Here is a 19824-nt window from a genome sequence, read left to right as displayed (position 1 = left end):
TTAAATACAGGCCCAATCCTGCAGTCTCTTACTTTAAAGGATAAACCTTATTTTTAAATTAGTAAATCAACAAGATCTCAGACAGGAGGAGGGATTATGGAGTAATTGTTTGCCTCATCCTTTTTAAAATGTGTGCTGTTCTTCTGCTATTGCCCCTCCCCTCCCAAAAATATTACATATGGCTATTGACTATATTATGGATTAATCACCTCTCAATTTTCCCTTTCTTGTTTATTGTTAATATTAAGCTCAGATAGGATATTTTCTCATACAAAATTTTCATTGAGTCTTTAACATGTTTAAAAAAAAAAAAAAAGAAACATAGCAAAAGTGACAGATTAATTTCTGTGATATTCACAGTTGAAATATTCTGACTATCATCCTTTTATGCCAGGTGTCAGACTTTCACGGCATAATGCCTATTGCCGCAGTGAACATACCAAATCTACTCGCAGAAGAAATATATTGACAGTTTCTTGTGATCTCACTAATTCCCTTGTGGTAGATTTTATATAAAAGGGACAACAACTTCCTAGCACAAGAAGAAGAAAACTCTAGCTGTTGAGGATATCAAGAGTTACATAAAGTATACTTGGAATACCACTTTGCCACTGTGCCGAGTATGAGGAACAGGAGGTTTTGGCTCTACCACATTAACTTTATAACATTCTAGCTTGTGATTATGTATAACTAGAACTTCAGTTAAACCATATTGTTTAATTGGGACACATGACTATACAGAGCAAAGAAAATAACCTTAGTTTTAGGGTTGTCAAGCGATTAAAAAGATTAATCGCGCTATTAAACAATAATAGAATACCATTTATTTAAATATTTTTTAATGTTTTCTACATTTTCAAATATATTGATTTCAGTTACAAAACAGAATACAAAGTGTACAGTGCTCACTTTATATTTGTTATTACAAATATTTGCACTATAAAAAAAGAAAGAAATAATATTTTTCAATTCACCTAATACAAGTACTGTAGTGCAATCTCTTTATCATGAACGTTGAACTTTCAAATGTAGAATTATGTACAAAAAAACCTGCATTCAAAAATAAAACAATGCAAAAATTTAGAGCCTACAAATCCACACAGTCCTACCTCTTGTTCAGCCAATCACTCAGACAAACGAGTTTGTTTACATTTGTAGAAGATAATGCTGCTTGCTTCTTGTTTACAATATCACCTGAAAGTGAGAACAGGCATTTGCATGGCACTGTTGTATGCGGCGTCACAAGATATTTACGTGCCAGATGCGCTAAAGATTCGTACATCCTTTGATGCTTCAACCACCATTCCATAGGACATGCGTCCATACTGATGACGGGTTCTGCTCAATAATGATCCAAAGTAGTGCGGACCGATGTATGTTTATTTTCATCATCTGACTCAGATGCCACCAGCAGAAGGTTGATTTTTTTTTTTTTTGGTGGTTTGGGTTCTGTACTTTCTGCATCAGAGTGCTGCTCTTTTAAGATTTCTGAAAACATGCTCCACACCTCATCCCTCTCAGATTTTGGAAGGCACTTCAGATTCTTAATCCTTGGGTTGAATGCTGTAGCTATCTTTAGAAATTTCACATTGGTATCTTCTTTGCATTTTGGCAAATCTGCAGTGAAAGTGTTCTTAAAACGAACAACGTGCTGGGTCATCATCCGAGACAGCTATAACATGAAATATATGACAGAATGCGGGTAAAACAGAGCAGGGGACATACAATTCTCTCCCAAGGAGTTCAGTCACAAGTTTAATTAACACATTATTTTTGTAAGAAGCATCATCAGCATGGAAGCATGTCCTCTGGAACGATGTCCGAAGCATGAAGAGCCATACAAATGTTTAGCATATGTGGCACGTAAATATCTTGCGATGCCAGCTACAACAGTGCTATGTGAACGCCTGTTCTCACTTTCAGGTGATGTAATTAAGAAGCGGGCAGCAGTATCTCCCATAAATGTAAACAAACTTGTTTGTCTTAGCTATTGGCTGAACAGAAGTAGGACTGAGTGGACTTGTAGGCTCTAACGTTTTACATTGTGTTGATTTTGAGTGCAGTTATGTAACAAAAAAAATCTGTATTTGTAAGTTGCACTTTCATGACAGAGATTGCACTACAGTACTTGTATGAGGGGAATTGAAAAATACTATTTCTTTTGTTTATCATTTTTACAGTGCAAATATTTGTAATAAAAATAATATAAAGTGAGCACTGTACACTTTGTATTCTGTGTTATAATAGAAAGCAATATATTTGAAAATGTAGAAAAACATCCAAAATACATAATAAATTTCAATTGGTATTTTATTATTTAACAGTGTGATTAATCACGATGAATTTTTCTAATCACGATTAATTTTGTTGAGTTAATCGCGTGAGTTAATTGTGATTAATTGACAGCACTACTTACGGTACTTTCTTTTGCATTAAATCTCCCTGGCCATATGTAATGATTGCCTGTCTCCAACTGGATTAAGAAAATGGAATCTGAATTCTTATAATCACCTGACTGTTCTGACCCCAGCCCTTGAACTTCAGGAAACAACCAGAGTTACAGCTGCTTTGCATTTCTATTCTTGTTGCCTGCTTTAGCAATATAGATTCAAGGTAGTTTGCCTACTCACTCCCTTTGAGATGTACCCTGAGAGTTAGAATTTGGGATATCCCTCCTTGAGTTCTTAAGTCTGTTTTTACAGCTAGGCCAAGTTTCTGTTTCTCAAATGTCAGCTTGTGGTTACAAGAGATAAAATATAATTTTAAGATAAGTAAATGAAGACACTGTAGTCTTGTATTTTCTCAGTGAATCCTTTTAAAAAAAGCTGTTTGACAGTAACCTCCTTGCTGCCAAAAAGGATTGCTTAAAGGTACTGATTTTTCAATCAAGGTATGGCTTTCAGGGTTCTACAAAGCCAGAAAGAGACTGGGGCTTTCAGACTTTCATGCATTGCTTTATAGAAAGTTAGTTTTCTTCCTAATCCCTTGATTTGAAGGTGAAGGAGTTTGTTATATAATTTTAATCAATGGACCTATTTGCTGAAGTGCTTTACTTTAAGTTAATAGGTTCTCATTAAACTTACTTATATCCTTTTCAGCATCTTGTCCCTATTATCTAACAAGTTAGTCCTGCAACATACTTAGAATTATTACTGTTGATTTCCTGGTAGTGCCTTCAGGTGGTGACTGACCAGAATGACTTAAAGGGTCTTTCAGTTTTGGAATCTGTGGGGATGTTTCTTATCACGTTTCCTGCTTTGACAAGGTTATTGGCCTAGCAGATGAGGGGAAACAGTAAATGTGATATATCTTGATTTTAGTAAGATACTTAACACAGTTCCACATGACATTCTTATAAGCAAACTAGAGAAATGTGGTCTTGATTAAATTACTACAAGGCGGGTGCATAGCTGATTGAAAGAGTGTACTCAAATAGTAGTTATCAATTGTTCATTATCAAACTGGAAAGATATATCTGGTGAGGTTCAGCAGGTGTCTGTGCCTGGTCCGGTAATAATCAACATTTTCATTAATGACTTGGATAATGGAATGAACAGTATGCTTATAAAATTTGTGGATGACACCACGTTGGAAGGGGTTGCAAGCACGTTGGAGGACAGGATTAGAATTCAAAATGACTGTGACAGATTGGAGAATTGATCTGAAATCAACAGATGAAATTCTGTAAAGACAAGTACAAAGTACTACATTTAGGAAGGAAAAATCTAATGCTCAACTACAAAATGGGGAATAACTAGCTAGATAGTAATACTGTTAAAAAGGATTTGGGGGTTATAGTGGATCACAAGTTGAATATGAGCTAGTAATGCGATGCAGTTACTAAAAGGCTAACATAACTCTGGAATATATTAACAGGAGTGTCACATGTAAGACCATGGGAAGTTATTATCCAGCTGTACTCAGCCCTGGTGAGGCCTCAGATGGCATGCTGTGTCTAATTCTGGGCACCGCACTTTGAGAAAGATGTGAACAAATTGGAGAGAATCCAGAGGAGAGCAAGAAAAAATGATGAAAGGGTTAGAAAACCTGACCTAGGAGGAAAGGTTAGAAAAATTGGACATTCTTGATAAAAGAAGGCTGTGAGAGGACCTGTTAATTGTCTTCAAATATGCTAAGGGCTGTTATAAAGAGGACAGTGATCAAGTGTTCTCTGTGTCCTGTTAAAATGGGGCAATAAGTAATGGGTTTAATCTCCAGTCAGGAAAATGTAGGTTAGATATTAGATTTTTTTTTTAAACTATCCTTATAGTTAAGTACTGGAATAGGCTTCCAAGGGAGGTTTTAGTATCCCTGTCATTGGAGGTTTTTAAGAACAGGTTAGGCAAACAACGGTCAGGGATGGTCTGAGTATACTTGGGACTGCCTCAGCATAGGAGTGAGACTAGATGACCTCTCAAGGTCCCTTCCAGCTGTGATCCTATTTTTCTGTGTACACTGTCTCAAGGGAAGAGCAGAAGCAAACAGAAAAACAGACCAGCGTAGCAAAATTCCAGCATTGAGGGTCTCCAGAAAAAATAGTCTTGAATTCATAGAAGAGGTACATCAACAAACCTCTGACACCGCTGATCAGCATGTTGGTAGTTGCTATGTTCTTAAGCAGGATGACACCAAAAGACTTTGAGAGACTCTGCCTGTCATAACTGAGACTAAATCTGAGAAAAACCTGACCTATATAAAAATTTTGCTGCAGAAAATTTTAGGATGGGAGAAGCTGTACTAGTCACCGTGCCTTACCTCCGCCTAGGTACTTGCTATCATCTAGTAAGGGAGTGTGACAGCTTGACATTAATACTTGCTGTTTGGTGGTCCATTTCTTACGCTAGTCTGTCAAGTAAAGACATTCCTTGTAAAAATCACTTCAGTCCTGAGCCCTTCTGAGGCAAAGTTTGTCTCGCTGTTCTTTTCTTAGATAGAAGCAGCAAAGAATCCTGTGGCACCTTATAGACTAACAGACGTTTTGCAGCATGAGCTTTCGTGGGTGAATCCAAAGACTTGCATCCGAAGAAGTGGGTATTCACCCACGAAAGCTCATGCTGCAAAACATCTGTTAGTCTATAAGGTGCCACAGGATTCTTTGCTGCTTCTACAGAACCAGACTAACACGGCTACCCCTCTGATACTTTTCTTAGATACCAGCCCAGAAAATTAATTATCTATTTTATCTGTCTGTTAATTTTTATATGCCTAGATTATGTCCATTTTAACCTCCTTATTCTAGTTTTGATTCATTGTGTAGTTGTAGTCACTACCTCCCTTAATCCCCCTTGTTGCATTGTAGCTCTGTATTACAACTTTTTTGATTTCTTCACTGTCTTTCCACAGAGCTTCAGTTTTCGTTGATCCCTCTGTTGTGGCTAATGCAGAAAACAGTATTATCTTTCTTTTTATTTCTGAGGCAAATACATTTATTTTTGGGTGAATTTATAATGCTAATTTCCCTAAAGACTTCCTGAAAGAATAACAACAAGGGATGTAAAAAAATTAGAGATGATAAGAACCAATTGAATTAGCCTGTGCTTTTCCTCCTGCTTCACTTTTGTACAAGGAAGCTGTTCCTCCGAATTGGTCCTAGACGTTTCTACCAGTGGGACTGTGCAATCACTCAATAAATATGATCCTACCCTTAGTTTCCCACAGGAGAGTCTTCTTCAAGACCTAAGACTAGGGATATCTTATGTATTATTCCCTTGAAATCTGAACAAGTTTTTCATGTAGACAAGGTATTTTTGCATATTGTTTCACCTTTTCTTCCCACAGTTACTACTTTGATAACTTAAGCCAGGATGTAATAATTCATCTCAGAAAGTCTGTGGCATTTTTATAAATCCCTTATTTTAATGTGCAGAGTACACTCACTGTACACTGTAAAAGGTAGAGCTTTTAGAACTGGGATTGGGTTTGTTTGTTTGTTTGTTTTTGGTCTCTGGGAATGCTAGGCGGAAGCCTTGGGTTTTCAAAATACACACTGGCTAGAGGAGCATATAGGGCAGAAAAGAGGTGTGCTTAATACTGGAGCTCCAATAGGGTGTTGTCTACTTCACAGGGTGGATCCAGGAGTCTTTGGATGAGATTTACTTTTAAAAAAAAATATTAAAGTACTGTAGTGTAGGTTAGATATCTTTGTATAACATTTGTTGAAGCTTTGTGTAGAATGATGATGGTCTTGTGATTTTGGTGTTTCTTCAATAAACTTTTGGTTCTTGTGCTTTCCTGTTTTCCTTTGCAATGAGAGAGAGAATATGGCCCTATCGATCCTTTTACATCTAGACTGTGGATTTAAACTAACAGAGATGATGCTGTTTTTAACAAAAAACAACGAAGAAAAAAAAACAGCTTCTGTGTCTCAGAAGGACCAAATGCAAGAATATTTTACAGATGTTTTTAGGTGTCAAGTTATCCTGATTATTTTTATAAAAATTTCATTTCTTTCCCTTTTGGATCATTCTGGTTTTAGATTTTGGCTACATCCACAAATTTCTTAAAATTTGAATGAGGATACAAGTAGAAAGAATTAAGTCACCAAGTTTCAGCTTTCTTTTTCACACTTGCCGTCTGACAAGTTGGAGCCAGGTAACCCATCAACTCTGGATTAAATAATGGAAAAGTATGTTAGGAGTGAGAAACTACAGTATGATCTTCTATCGCTCCAAGTTCCTTTATTGGCACCCATCCCAATCTCTGAGAGCCTTGTTAGTAATTGAGTACCTAACAAAACAGTAGCCTATTAAAATGCTTAAAATACTTCCCCTCGCTATAGTGTTATGAGAATGGTGTTTAATGCAAATTAATATCAGCATTATTTTGTAAATACATATGATATTCCTGAATTTAAAAATATGCATATTACCACCACTTTCAGGGCTAAGCCTAGAAGGAATCAGAGGTTTTGTTACTTCAAGACATACAGGAGAAATCAAGTCTATAGTTTTATTTATGATAATGGAGTATAGTAGAGGATACTGAATACTCTAAGCAAAATATGAATCAAGAAAAATCTGTATTTTGGAACTCCTCCCTTGTATTTTATATTGTCACATTTTATTTTCAGATTTTATAGACTATTAATTACTGTAGAAATCAATCAGTGCCTTTCCTGATTCTGCCCATTATCTGACCAAGTGGTACCATGAACTGTCCTGAGCAGTACTAGACTTTCTCTACCTCTCTTTTGTACTTCCTTTTTTAGTAACACCACATTTTTTTAATATAAATCTTTTAAAAACAGTGACAGCATTTAGTTCAAATTCTTCTCAGATTGCTTGTATAATGAAAAACAAAGCCATTTTTCTGTTTTTCTGTTTTATTACACCTTTAAAAGAGTGTAATAGCCAGACTCCCTTTCCTTTCTTGGGCAGAGACATTTTACATACAATTTCTGTGCAGAGCAGTTTTTTCAGAAGAGATGTAAATCCCCCCCACAAAAGAAATGTATACTGGAAAGATCTTAAACTGCTGCATTGTGAGAAAAAGTGATATGCTGGGGAGAGGTTTCTTTTGGGAAAAGGTAGTGGGATAGAAAGCCTTTCACCTATAGGTCACTGATTCAAACTTAGATAAATCTAGTGTGTGTTATTAGGGCCTGAGCTTTGCCATTTCTGTGGGCTATGTGAGATGTTGTCCTCAGCCCTGGTTTTAGTGCACAGGTATTCACAAAATCTGCCCCAACCATGCAATGAGCTCTGCATGGAGCCTCATTGATTTCAGTGGTGATTTGCCTGGCTGGGGGGTCTACTTTTGTGGAGCTCATTCCAGAGCTGTGACCAGAACTGACACTGTTACCGTCAATCTCAGTAGAAATACAAGGGATTCAGTGAATTTTATGGTTAACTCACGTTTCCCAAACTTGGGACGCCGCTTGTTAGGGAAAGCCCCTGGCAGGCGGGCCAGTTTGCATTAAAACCAGAGCTGAGAACACCATCTCACATAGCCCGCGCCGCTTCCAGCAGCTCCCATTGGCCTGGAGCATCGAACCGTGGCCAGTGGGAGCTGCGATCGGCCGGACCTGCGGACGTGGCAGGTAAACAAACCGGCCCAGCCCGCCAGGGGCTTTCCCTAAACAAGCAACGTCCCAAGTTTGGGAAACACTGTCCTAGGAAGATGGTCCCTCCCTCCACAACACAGTTGGGGGTGCAATGATTATTGATTAAGCAAAGGAAGCTTTTACTGCCGCAGTCTGTGGTTTACATGTTCTGTAAATAAACAAAGGATATTCGTCAAAGGTGCTAACTGCTTGGTACCTTCCACAAGCAGAATTTGCTTTGAAAAAAAATTCAGTATTGCTATAATTTATGGATATGTTGTACCTTTTATTGCAGGCTTGGCTTGGTGTGGATAAATATAGAGCAGCAGTAACTGAACTGCTATGAGCTAACTGGGCATCTGTCCAAAATATCATTAAAATATTGACATAGACTAATTTGGGTTTTTTAATAATATTTTGTTAAGTGCTATTTAAACAGCTCTGCTATGATTGACCCACATACTCTAGTTTAAAAGTTGAGAATTGAGATAATAGTAGATCTGACACTTTTCGTACATGATGTTTTCTGCAGTCAAGCAGTACATAGTTCAATATGTTAATTTCTGAGACAATTCGTAAAGAAAAAAAAGCAACAAACCAAACCAGAGCAAACAACAGACAGATTTTCTGTACTGAATACCTTTTGTTCATTCATTTTCCAGGTTAGCACTGTATGTATATGAATATCTGCTCCATGTAGGAGCACAGAAATCTGCCCAGACATTTTTATCAGAGGTACGTTTCCCATTGTTTTCTTCTCTTTCACAGTTTTGATAGTGTGTGCAAATAGAATAACTGTATATGGTTTTTTAAAAAAAGGAATAAAACAACACTGTGGATATCAGTTTATACTGATAAACTTGGATTTTTAAGTCTGTGCTAACCAGGTGTTCACCCATCTCTGGCACAAGGCACCCCCAACTTCGCAAAACAATTCACTGGTATGATTTGTACCCCATACCTCCCTGTCTTTCACCACATAAAGATCCCACTTGTTTTCTGTAACAAATGTGGCATTTAGGGAATACATGATTTTATTAGTATTTGCTTGGGATGACCTGTATAACTTACTCATGGTTTCACCACCTGTGGATAATGCATCCATTCCAAACACATGGCAATGACATGTTTTATACTATATTATATTTCCAGACTCTGTCCCTGTTGTATGTACACCATAGATAATGTTGACCAGCAGTGGTCTCAGTACATATCCCTATGATACCAATTAACAACTTCTCATAATTTGAAGAAGCAATTATGTATTATAACTACTTGTGTCCTGTTGATTAACCAGTTTTAACACCCGATGGTACTTTTGCCTTTTACCCTATGTTAATTTTGTCTTCATAGTCTTTGTTAAAGGACTCTGTAAGTCTTTTGAAAATCCAAGTAAATTAGTTTTCTCAACAACCTTCGTTTATGATAGGAAAAAATGACCAGTGTGTCAGAGATACTGAACCCGTTTTTAAAATCTCTCTTTAACAAGAATATTTAAGAAAATAAGTTGACAAGTGGGAAGTAAAGAAGAGCTTGGGAAAACAGCATTGAATAAAGAACAGGCAAGGTAATAACTTGGAAAATTTCCACATCTCAAAATCAGTTGTCCCAGGTGGCACAGATTCAAATAGTAATACATTTATTTCGCTACTGATGACTTATTGAACAGTCCTGGATAACTGGCATGCCACTGGAAGACTGGAGAAAAGCAAATTTGTGGTAGAATTTTTTGGTTTTTTTTTAAAGTAAAGTGTTTCCAGCGGTTACCATCTGATATATCCAGTTTTTCTCTCTATTAAAGTAGGGGCAAAATAATTAGGAGAAAAATATAAAAAATTAATAGAATAATTTATGTCTCAGCAAAAACAGCATTCATTCATTTTGCAGGATAAAGTTTTGCTTATTTTGTTTTTAGGGTAGGTTTGCAAAGTGAGTAGATGAGGAGAACATTTTAGGTATGACATTTGAATTTTGGAAAAGCCTTCAATGGGGGGAGGGATAGCTCAGTGGTTTGAGCATTGGCCTCCTAGACCCAGGGTTGTGAATTTAATCCTTGAGGGGGCCATTTAGGGATCTGGGACAAAGAAAAAAAATAGCTGGGGATTGGTCTTGCTTTGAGCAGGGGGTTGGACTAGATGAGCTCCTGAGGTCCCTTCCAACCCTGATATTCTATGAAAATCTTGTTGTCAAAATTAATTTAAATCTGAGAAGATAGAAGCACTGTAATGTGGACTAATAGTGGCTGAATTATTATGAACAAGAGGCAGTCTTAAATAGCAACATTGAATTGGTGTGCAGTATCTACTAAATACTGCAAAGATCTGTGGGCTTCATTTAACTTCTTCATTAGTGGTTTAGAAGAAGGAGTAAACAGAACATTGATGACATTTGTAGAAGCTACTATGTTTGGATAAATTACAATTCTCACAAATTTTAAAATACACCTCTACCTTGATATAACACTGTCCTCGGGAGCCAAAAAATCTTACCACGTTATAAGTGAAATTGCATTATATCGAACTTGCTTTGATCCACCGGAGTGCACAGCCCCGCCCTCCCAGAGCACTGCTTTACCACGTTATATCAGAATTTGTGTTATATCGGGTCACGTTATATCAAGGTAGAGGTGTAATACAAAGTGACATAGAAAGATTAGAAATCTGGGCTGAACATAATAAGTACATTTGGAGGGGAAATAATCCAAAATACAGATAAATCAGTGGGGCAGAGAATCCTGGCAAGCAGAAATGATTAAAGAGATAAGAAAGTGATAGTGGATAGCAGATTAGATATGTGTTTGCAATGCAATATGGGTGCCAAAAATGCCAGTTCAGTTTTGGGGTGCACATGATGAGTCTCTGTATCACAGATAAGAAGATAGTCTTTTTTTTTTTCCTATATAAGTTTGGTGCAACTGCATCTGAATTGCTACATTCAGTTCTGAATATCTTTTTATGAGAATTATATTGGCGTATGAGAGGGCAATGAGAGAAGAGCAACAGAAATGAAATCAGCTGGATGATTAATTTATAAGGGAAGATGAAGACTTAGATTCTCCAGCATGCTTTGTCCTCTTTGTTTTGATCCATAGATGCAATGAAACTACAAACCCACCAGACCAGGCCAAATTAAGATTCTTATGGTGTAGGGGATTTGCAGGTTACATAGTAGTAGGGTGACCAGATGTCCCGATTTTATAGGGACAGTCCCAATATTTGGGGCTTTTTCTTATATAGGCTCCTATTACCCCCCACCCCGTCCCGATTTTTCACACTTGCTGTCTGGTCACCCTACATAGGAGGCACTCTTAAGCCACATTCTCTTCTGGTTCCAGTTTAGGAGGCAGAGCCAGAAGAAGGAGGCATGGCTAGAGTACCTATGTGTTCTAGCAGTTCTCAACTGAGCATAACAGTCCATGGGGCTATTGAAGGCCAAAATAATTTAGAACAGTTCTGAGGCTGGGAATTTGGCCCTAAAAGAACTAAATATGTATAGCTTAGCTAAGTGATGACTGACAGTCTATACCTATTTGAAAAGTGTAAGCAACAAAGATCGAGATACATTATTTAAAGTTGTACAAGAGAATGTAACTACGAGTAATGGGACAAAATTAAGAAAGGGAAAATTTCAGATGGATATCAGGAAATCTGACATTGCAATCAATTAGTCTGTAAAATAATGTCCTAAGGAATTGTTTTTTCAAGCTTTCCTAGATTTTGTGATACTCTGTTTTTTAAATGAATTTTCTTAGAACTGAGATTCACAGGTCATTAGTCCTAGAATCCCCTTTGGATCTGTCATAGTTACAGGGTGAGCTGCACTTTGAACCCTTTCATAGTCCCCTCTCAAGTGCACCCCTCAGGAGACAGACTTTGCTTCCTTAACCTCTTTAAAGGGTGGAACTTTGGAAGTCAATCACTTTTAGATTGGATCTCTGAGTTGCAGCCCTCCTATTAATCAACTGTGGCTCCTCTATCAGGATTTGATTCCTGCAAGAGAATTTCCTTCAGGTAGATGTGACCAACAGTTGATAAAGTGACTCAAAACAGCTTTTCCAAAACCAACGTATTGTTTATTCACCCAAAGGATAGTAACAAGTGAAGAAACCGGGTAAAACAACAAACGGCCTACACACCTGGGTCTTACCTATACCTTATCCTTTCCTTGCTAGTTTTGGTAACTTCCACTTAGGCCAGGTAACCTGACATCTGGGCTGGTAGGGACAGGCTCCCCTGCAGCAGGTTCTCTTTCCTTTGTATCTGTCCCAGTGTTTTCCCCCAGCTGCTTTCCACTCACTCTCCATGCCCCTTCCTCTATGCAGGGCTTTTTTAACAGTTCAGTGTCTTTTGTCCTCGTCCTGGAAAAATTATCTGGCTGGTGACAGTAAGGTAGGTATTTCCCTATTAATAGCCTGCTTATTGTTCTCTTAAGGACCCTTGATATTTTCCCTGAAGAGATCTCTGGAATTGTTTCATTTCCTGCCTGCTCTTCCTAACAGACTCTTTAGATTTAAATCTATGCAGTCAGACAGATTAATATCCAGCAGGTAAACAGAAGAACATATAATATTCATAAAAAATAAGAGAAAGCTTTCTTATTTTCCACAGGCTCTTGTTTTGAAGAAGCTGACTGGAGTGAAATGTACCCCTGTGAAGAGGGCCAGCGCAAAGCCTGTGCACCAGTTAAATCCGCATCAAGCCATGTTTTGAAGGATTTAAGTAGTATGTAGGCTTTATGTTGGCCCTCTGCACAGGTATGAATTTTACTCCAGATCAATGACTTTCCAGTCTTCATTAACAGTTTTGGTGTTAAGTACATACTGCACATCTTTCTTAGTACATTACTTTATGCTTATTTTAGAACCCGTTGAAGAATAGCATCTGTTCCAGGTGATTTACTTAAGTTTTCAAGTTATTCCCAATGGATGCATGTAGTCTTCTTGATACCAGTGCATTTGAAGCATTTAATTTAAAAAAAAATGTTTTTATACTTCTTGTTTTGCCTTTTATTCTAATTTACACTTTATCTGATATAGTTTATGCAGGATTTCTACATTTGAAAGGATACTTTTTATATCCCTAGCTATTATTATTTATGTTTTCTCCTGAGCCCTGTGTAGTTACTTCATAGTAACTGACTTTACCAGCAGAAGGATATAAAAAATAGTCCCAATAAATTTTAAAAAATGTATAAAATAGTTTTGCTGTTAAAGTAAGCAGCATTTACACAGTACATCATAACATGGTAGAACAGATTTATTGGTGCTTGTTCGGGATGACCTTTGGGCTGTGTGTATCCTCCTCTTGCCACCTACATGCAGACCTTCTAGGCGTCTGATCAGCTGTTCTTGAAATTCCTTGAGAATTGGGCCTTGAAATTCAACGGGAGTTAGGTACCAAACTGTCTCAAACTTTTCTTCTGAAAATCCAAGCTTTAACCATTGTCCGTTTTATTAAGAATATTATTTTTACACATCACCACCTTTCATACCAAAGGACTCCCAAGCACTTCACAAAAGTAGAACTCATTTCACTCACCACTGACATAGAATTGTTGTTACCTCTGTGTCATAACGTTTGATGTTTAAACACCAATACTTCTCCATAGTTTAGACAGCAAGTATATAATACCATATCCAGCTGTAACTAGTGGAGGGATTTGTGATATCCCCTATGTCCAAGCTAAATTCCGATTTTTAGATTTTCCCTTCTACCTAACAGCTGTACCTTTGTGAAAATTACTGTTAAATATTAGTTACCTCCAGCACTACTACAATGCTCCTTACCATGCTGAAACACTGGTGCAATTTGGACCTGGAGGGAAGACTGCCACCTGCTGAGTCATTAGGATTATCCTTGGAGCATCTTGAGTTTTTCTAAAATTCTCTGACTCATGTGCACTGTATACAATTTTTAGAGATTTTTTAAATATTACTTTTAATTTCTATCTCATACCTGTACATTTGGGCTTAACTAAAACATCTGGCTTTGGGCAGAGGGATACAAAATGTTGTACCAATACAAATTTTAAAAACACTGTAAAACATTTCTAAAATAGGTTTTCTGCAAAATATGTGACAAATGCTGAGTACGTGGTGGTACGATGTGTTAAGTTATGTGGTCATCCCAAATTCACGATGATAAATATTTTTCTAACTGCACAGTCATGTATTATCTCTTTCCTAGCTGGTTGAGTAGTTAATGTATCTTGTTCAGACTGAGTGGAAAAGCATAAAATACTTGATTTTTATTCTTTTTAGATAAGATGGGAAAAAAACATCACATTGGGGGAGCCCCCAGGATTCTTGCACTCTTGGTGGTGGTAAGTGTTAATAATTTTCTTTCCTTCCAATTAAAGTAGGTTGAGAGTGGAGTCGAATGGCTAGGCTTAAAATTGGAGGAAAAAGAACAGTAAAATACCAGCAGCAAAGAGTCCTGTGGCACCTTATAGACTAACAGACGTTTTGCAGCATGAGCTTTCGTGGGTGAATACCCACTAAGAAGTGGGTATTCACCCACGAAAGCTCATGCTGCAAAACGTCTGTTAGTCTATAAGGTGCCACAGGACTCTTTGCTGCTTCTACAGAACCAGACTAACACGGCTACCCCTCTGATACTAGCAAAATACCAAATTTTCATCCTTGTTTTAAGCTGACAAATTCTTTTTTTATTAAACTTTTTGAGGCATGAAAGAAATTCAGGTGAATTTTGTACAAATTATACTGAGTTCATCAAGAATAATTGGTGTCGAAAACAATGAAACAAGCTAATAATAACAATGGAGTCGCCTAAAAAACATACCCAAGAGACATAGCCATATCGTTTTAGATTTCATTTTTCTCTTCTATTTTTTTCCCTAAGAAAAGACGCAGTTCCATGTTGAAATCCTTAGCCTGTGGTATTCATCACTCTAGTTGTTTCTCCAAAACTTTCTTTTACTAGGGCAAAAGTGTGTATTACAAAGATGACATTGTTAGCACATCATATTAGAATTGGAACATAAGTGCATATAGCACTTAAGCACATACTTAATTTGAAGCATGTGCTTAAGTCTCATTGAAGTTGAAATATGACTTAAACGTGTTCTTAAGTGCTTTGCTAAATAGGGCTGGACTTAAGCCAGTGTCAGAGGGTTACTGAACTGGTTTGCTATGGCTAGGCCTGATTAGGGGTCAGAAGCTATATAAGGAGTCTGGGGATCCAGGAGAGAGGAGAGACAGGTCAGAAATATGGGAGACATGGATGGTGGAGACTCCAGAGCCATAGGAAGAGCTAGGGAGTCCCCCTGTGGCTATCATCCTATATGAGGGGCAGGGATCTGGGAGAAAATGGAGGTTGAAGGAAGTCAGCGGCCTCCAGAGTGGGAGAGGCGGCATTTCCTGCCAATGTGTATGAGTGCAGGGGTGAAGGAAGGCCACAGAGAGAGGCTTTGTGGCCACTGTCCCGTACAAGGAGCAGGGGACTGGGAAAGAACCCAGGAAGGATATGAGACTTTCATTAAGCCCAAGGTGGGCAGATGTTGTTTATGTTATTGCTTCATTTTAGCCTTTGAACTTTACTGGGAATGATGGGAATAAACCAGGAACCCTCCATTTGAAGGAAGATTGGGGACTGAAGAAGATTTTAGAGTGACAAAAGACAGCAGAGGCAGAGTTGTTTTGAATTATGATATGGGACTTTAGTTATGTCTTTGAGACATGTATAATAATAAATTACCTTGGGACAAGGCTATCAACCCAAGAGAGTGTTGAAGTGTTTGAAGGGACTCTGAATGGGGTGGAACTGATGCTGGGCATCTGTAGGGCACCTTCATGCCACCAGGAGGCACTCAAGGAAGGCCTCGCTTGTTAAACCCACACTTAAAGTTTTCCACATGGTCAAATCAATGAGTGCACTCATGCTCCTTTGGAAGAATTCTATGGTGTTGGCTTACAAAAGTAGTTTACTAACATCAACAGGGTAAGCTAAAGAATTATTTAAATGGGCAGCATAAAAAACTCTGCAAATCCCATCTCTTCCTCAGGTAGCCCATTATCTCTGACAAGTATGCCACATGAGTGCCTTATACTTTTTCACATATGATCACACTTACTTACATGTGTCTATGTGTCTGCGTGTATATATTGTATCCCAAAGTTTACTATTGGAACAGTGGATGAAAACATAATTCATAGGACCTGCTGTTTAGTCAAGCTGAATTGTATCTGTATGGGATTCCAGACACATCTGATATGTACATATATACTCTATGAATGGATAATCATGATGATTACTGACAACAAAGGATGAAGTTACAGGTGACATAGTAGTTCGACCTGGCCCCAGGAAAGTATGTAATAAGTACACAACTGTGCAAAGTGGCATAATCACTACCAAATGGGTTTTTTTTTGTTTTTGTTTTTAGAGTTCTGTATCTGAAATTCTATAAGGAAACTTTGCTCCTTATGTCTTCCTGACCTCTGTGTTCACCTTTAATAGTGATTGCCTGCAGTGGAATTGTCAGTACGCCAATTAAAGTTTTCCTAAATTATTTACTATGGCATGATGACCAAAAGATAAATCTAAGGAATTAAACTGAGTCTCTCATATTATAGGTCTGGCTTGACATGAGTAGTTGGCTATGGGTAAGGATTCATTTCTTGGGAGACAGAATTAGAGAGGTAAATGGGTCAATAAGCTAAAAGACAGCTAAGGTAAGGGGTACCCAGGGAACCATTTACAACAGACAAAATAAGCTGAAACATAAAACAATGTAACTTTGGATGTGTGGTATGCCCTATACCAGGGGTCTCAAACTCAAATGACCCCGAGGGCCGCATGAGGACTAGTGCATTGGCCCGAGGGCTGCATCACTGACACGCCCCCTTGCTGCCCCTGGCCCCACCCCCAATCCACCCCTTCCATGAGGCCCCGCCCCTGCCCTGTCTCTTCTCCACCTCCTCCCCTAAGCGCGCGCAGTTTTAATAAATATATACACTCAGTAATGCACCTCACTCAAAGGACAAAACACGCACTTAGATTTACTGCCTAAGGCTCTGGGAGGGAGTTTGGGTGGGGGAGGGGGTCTGGATGCAGGCTCTGTGCTCGATGCAGGCTCCAGGCTGCGGCAGGGGGTGGGGGTGCAGGCTTTGGGACGGAGTTTGGGGATAGGAGGGAGTGCAGGGGTGAGGGCTGTGGGGCTGAGGGTGAGGGGTACATGATGCAGGAGGGGGCTCAGGGCTAGGGAAGAGGGTTGGGCTGTGGGGTGAGGGCTGTGGATGAGGGTTTCATGATGCGAGGGGGCTCAGGGCTAGGGAAGAGGGTTGGGCTGTGGGGTGAGGGCTGTGGATGAGGGGTTCATGATGCGAGGGGGCTCAGGGCTAGGGAAGAGGTTTGGAGTGTGGGGTGAGGGCTGTGGATGAGGGGTTCATGATGTGGGGGCGCTCAGGACTGGGGCAGAGGATTAGGGTGCGGGGGGATGAGGGGTTCATGATGTGGGGGCGCTAAGGGCTGGGGCAGAGGATTAGGGTGCGGGGGGATGAGGGCTCAGGCTGGGGCTGAGGATTAGGGTGCAGGGGGATGAGGGTTCATGATGTGGGGGTGCTCAGGGCTGGGGCTGAGGATTAGGGTGCGGGGGGATGAGGGGTTCATGATGTGGGGGCGCTCAGGGCTGGGGCAGAGGATTAGGGTGCGGGGGGATGAGGGCTCTGGCTGGGGCTGAGGATTAGGGTGCAGGGGGATGAGGGGTTCATGATGTGGGGGTGCTCAGGGCTGGGGCTGAGGATTAGGGTGCGGGGGGAATGAGGGCTCTGGCTGGGGCTGAGGGTTTGGGGTTGGAGAGGCTCAGGGTAAGGGCAGCCTGCCTTGCCAGTACTGGCGGAGGGCAGGCACTAGGACCCTGCGGCAGCAGACAGCAAATCTGCTGGGAGCCCTCCGGGCAGCAGGCAGGGGAGAGGCGCGCTGCGTTCTGTCAGGCAGGGACGCAACACAACGCGGCGGAGGGGGGGGAACACGCGGAGGGGGGGTGGCAGGCGGGGGCTGGGACCTGCTCCAGGCAGGGTCGCGGCGGCGGGGGGAGACCTGCGGTGGCCGGGGCCGATCCAGGCAGGACCGGGGGGGGGGGGGGGCGGGAAGAGACCCAGCTCCAACTATTGCTGGAGCAGGGCGCCCAGCCCTGAATATTGCTGGGGCCCGGGCCCCACACAAGTATATAACCTGCCGCCCATGCCCCCCGGCCCGGCCCGGCCCAGCCCCGGCGGGTCTCGCTTCCCTTCCCCCCCCCCCAGCCCGGCCCCGGCGGGTCCCGCTTCCCTTCCCCCGGCCCGGCCCGGCGGGTCTCGCTTCCCTTCCCCCCTGCGCACGGCCCGGCCCCGGCGGGTCCCGCTTCCCTTCCCCCGGCCCGGCCCCGGCGGGTTCCGCTTCCCTCCCCCACCCCCCGGCCCGGGCCCGGCGGGTCCCGCTTTCCCCCCCCTTACCCGAGCGCGTCTCCGGCGAGGCCTGAGCTCCGTCCCGCTCAGAGCCGCGTGGTGAGGGGGCGGGGTTGGGAGCTCCACGCCGAGCGCAGCGCTCAGCCCAGAGCTCCCCGCCCCGCCCCCTCCCCACGCGGCTCGGATCGGGGCGGGGCTCAGGCGCTCGGATGGAGACTCGGCTTTCTTAAGTGCTTTCTTAAGTGCTATATTTCTTAAGTGCTATATTTCTTAAGTGCTATATTTCTCCGCTTTTCTCTTGGGGGCCCCTGCGGAGCTCCCCTGGGGAGCTCCGCGGGCCGCAGGGAAGAGCTCCGCGGGCTGCATGTTTGAGACCCCTGCCCTATACCCACCTCCTATGCTTGAGTCGGATCAACGCAGTGTAGCATTATTGTATGCCAAATAAAAGAACCCAAGTAATGAGACTGGAGTTGAACTGAGTTCTTGGGGAACCAACTGAAAGAGGTCTTAGAGGAACTCCAACACATATGTTTGAGATCAGCCAAATAAAACTCAATTTTGATTTTATTCTTTAAAGTGATTTAGAAAATAGCAGATCTTTTGATTCTAGGGACTTTGAGACTGCAATGATAAAATAGCTCAAACATTATATGTAAACATTGTTTATTTTATTCAGTTAATACAGCTGGCTAAATCCTGTTAAAAATAGTTCAGAAGGAGAAGTATATAAACTCTGTTTTAACACTATTTTTAAACACTGCTCCATTCCAAAGTGTAAAAAGGGCCTGATAAAGGCATCACAATTTTTTCCCACTGTTTTTAAGCCAAGATGTATATCATAGTATTCTTCCCACTTCTTACATTTACCCATATATATGCTGCTTTATTGTCTTTTGGTTAAGGCACGGTACAGCGACTTTAGAAGGTCTAAGTACTATCCCTGTTTTTTTCCCCACTGTCTTACTGTGTGACTTTGGACAAGTCTCAGCCTCTTTGTGCCCTGTATTGTTTTGTGAAAGTAAATGTAGGCACACACAAGATATGAGGTTAATATGGAGTTCCAGCCATTGCTCCATATTCTAACAGTTTGTGCACTAAACTAACTTATAGCAGTGCTGATATTCTTGGACTAATCTATCGTGGTCTTAATGGGGGACATCATTACAGCCTCAGATAATCAGAAGATAGTTCTTTCTTACCTTACAGGGCTGTCATCAGGCTTAATTCATTAATATTGTGATACAGGAGAGACAGGGAGCAGTGGCAGAGTGCTAGAGGGGAAATATATAAGCCCAAGGCTAATTAAGGCGTGGTTCCCTGGAGACTAAGGAGGATGGCTACAGGTTAATTGGAGCACCTGCAGTCAATGAAGACCCTG

At 40.8% G+C, this 19824-nt stretch overlaps 1 protein-coding gene across 4 annotated transcripts in view; it reads left to right on the top strand.

Annotated features, from left to right (window-relative positions):
• SSBP2 (single stranded DNA binding protein 2) overlaps window positions 1-19824 on the top strand; it is a 274330-nt gene that overhangs the window by 60858 nt on the left and 193648 nt on the right. For all 4 annotated transcript variants that reach the window (XM_045021157.1, XM_045021159.1, XM_045021156.1 and 1 more), the window contains exons 2-3: window positions 8704-8776; window positions 14301-14362. In XM_045021157.1, coding sequence (XP_044877092.1) covers window positions 8704-8776; window positions 14301-14362 — 135 coding nt within the window. The remainder of the gene's footprint in view (window positions 1-8703; window positions 8777-14300; window positions 14363-19824) is intronic.

This window comes from Mauremys mutica, chromosome 6 (genome assembly GCF_020497125.1).
Source record: "Mauremys mutica isolate MM-2020 ecotype Southern chromosome 6, ASM2049712v1, whole genome shotgun sequence".
In the NCBI taxonomy this organism is placed as follows: Eukaryota; Metazoa; Chordata; order Testudines; family Geoemydidae; genus Mauremys; species Mauremys mutica.
The sequence above is the reverse complement of the archived record's forward strand: the minus strand, read 5'-3'. Positions and strand labels throughout refer to the sequence as shown.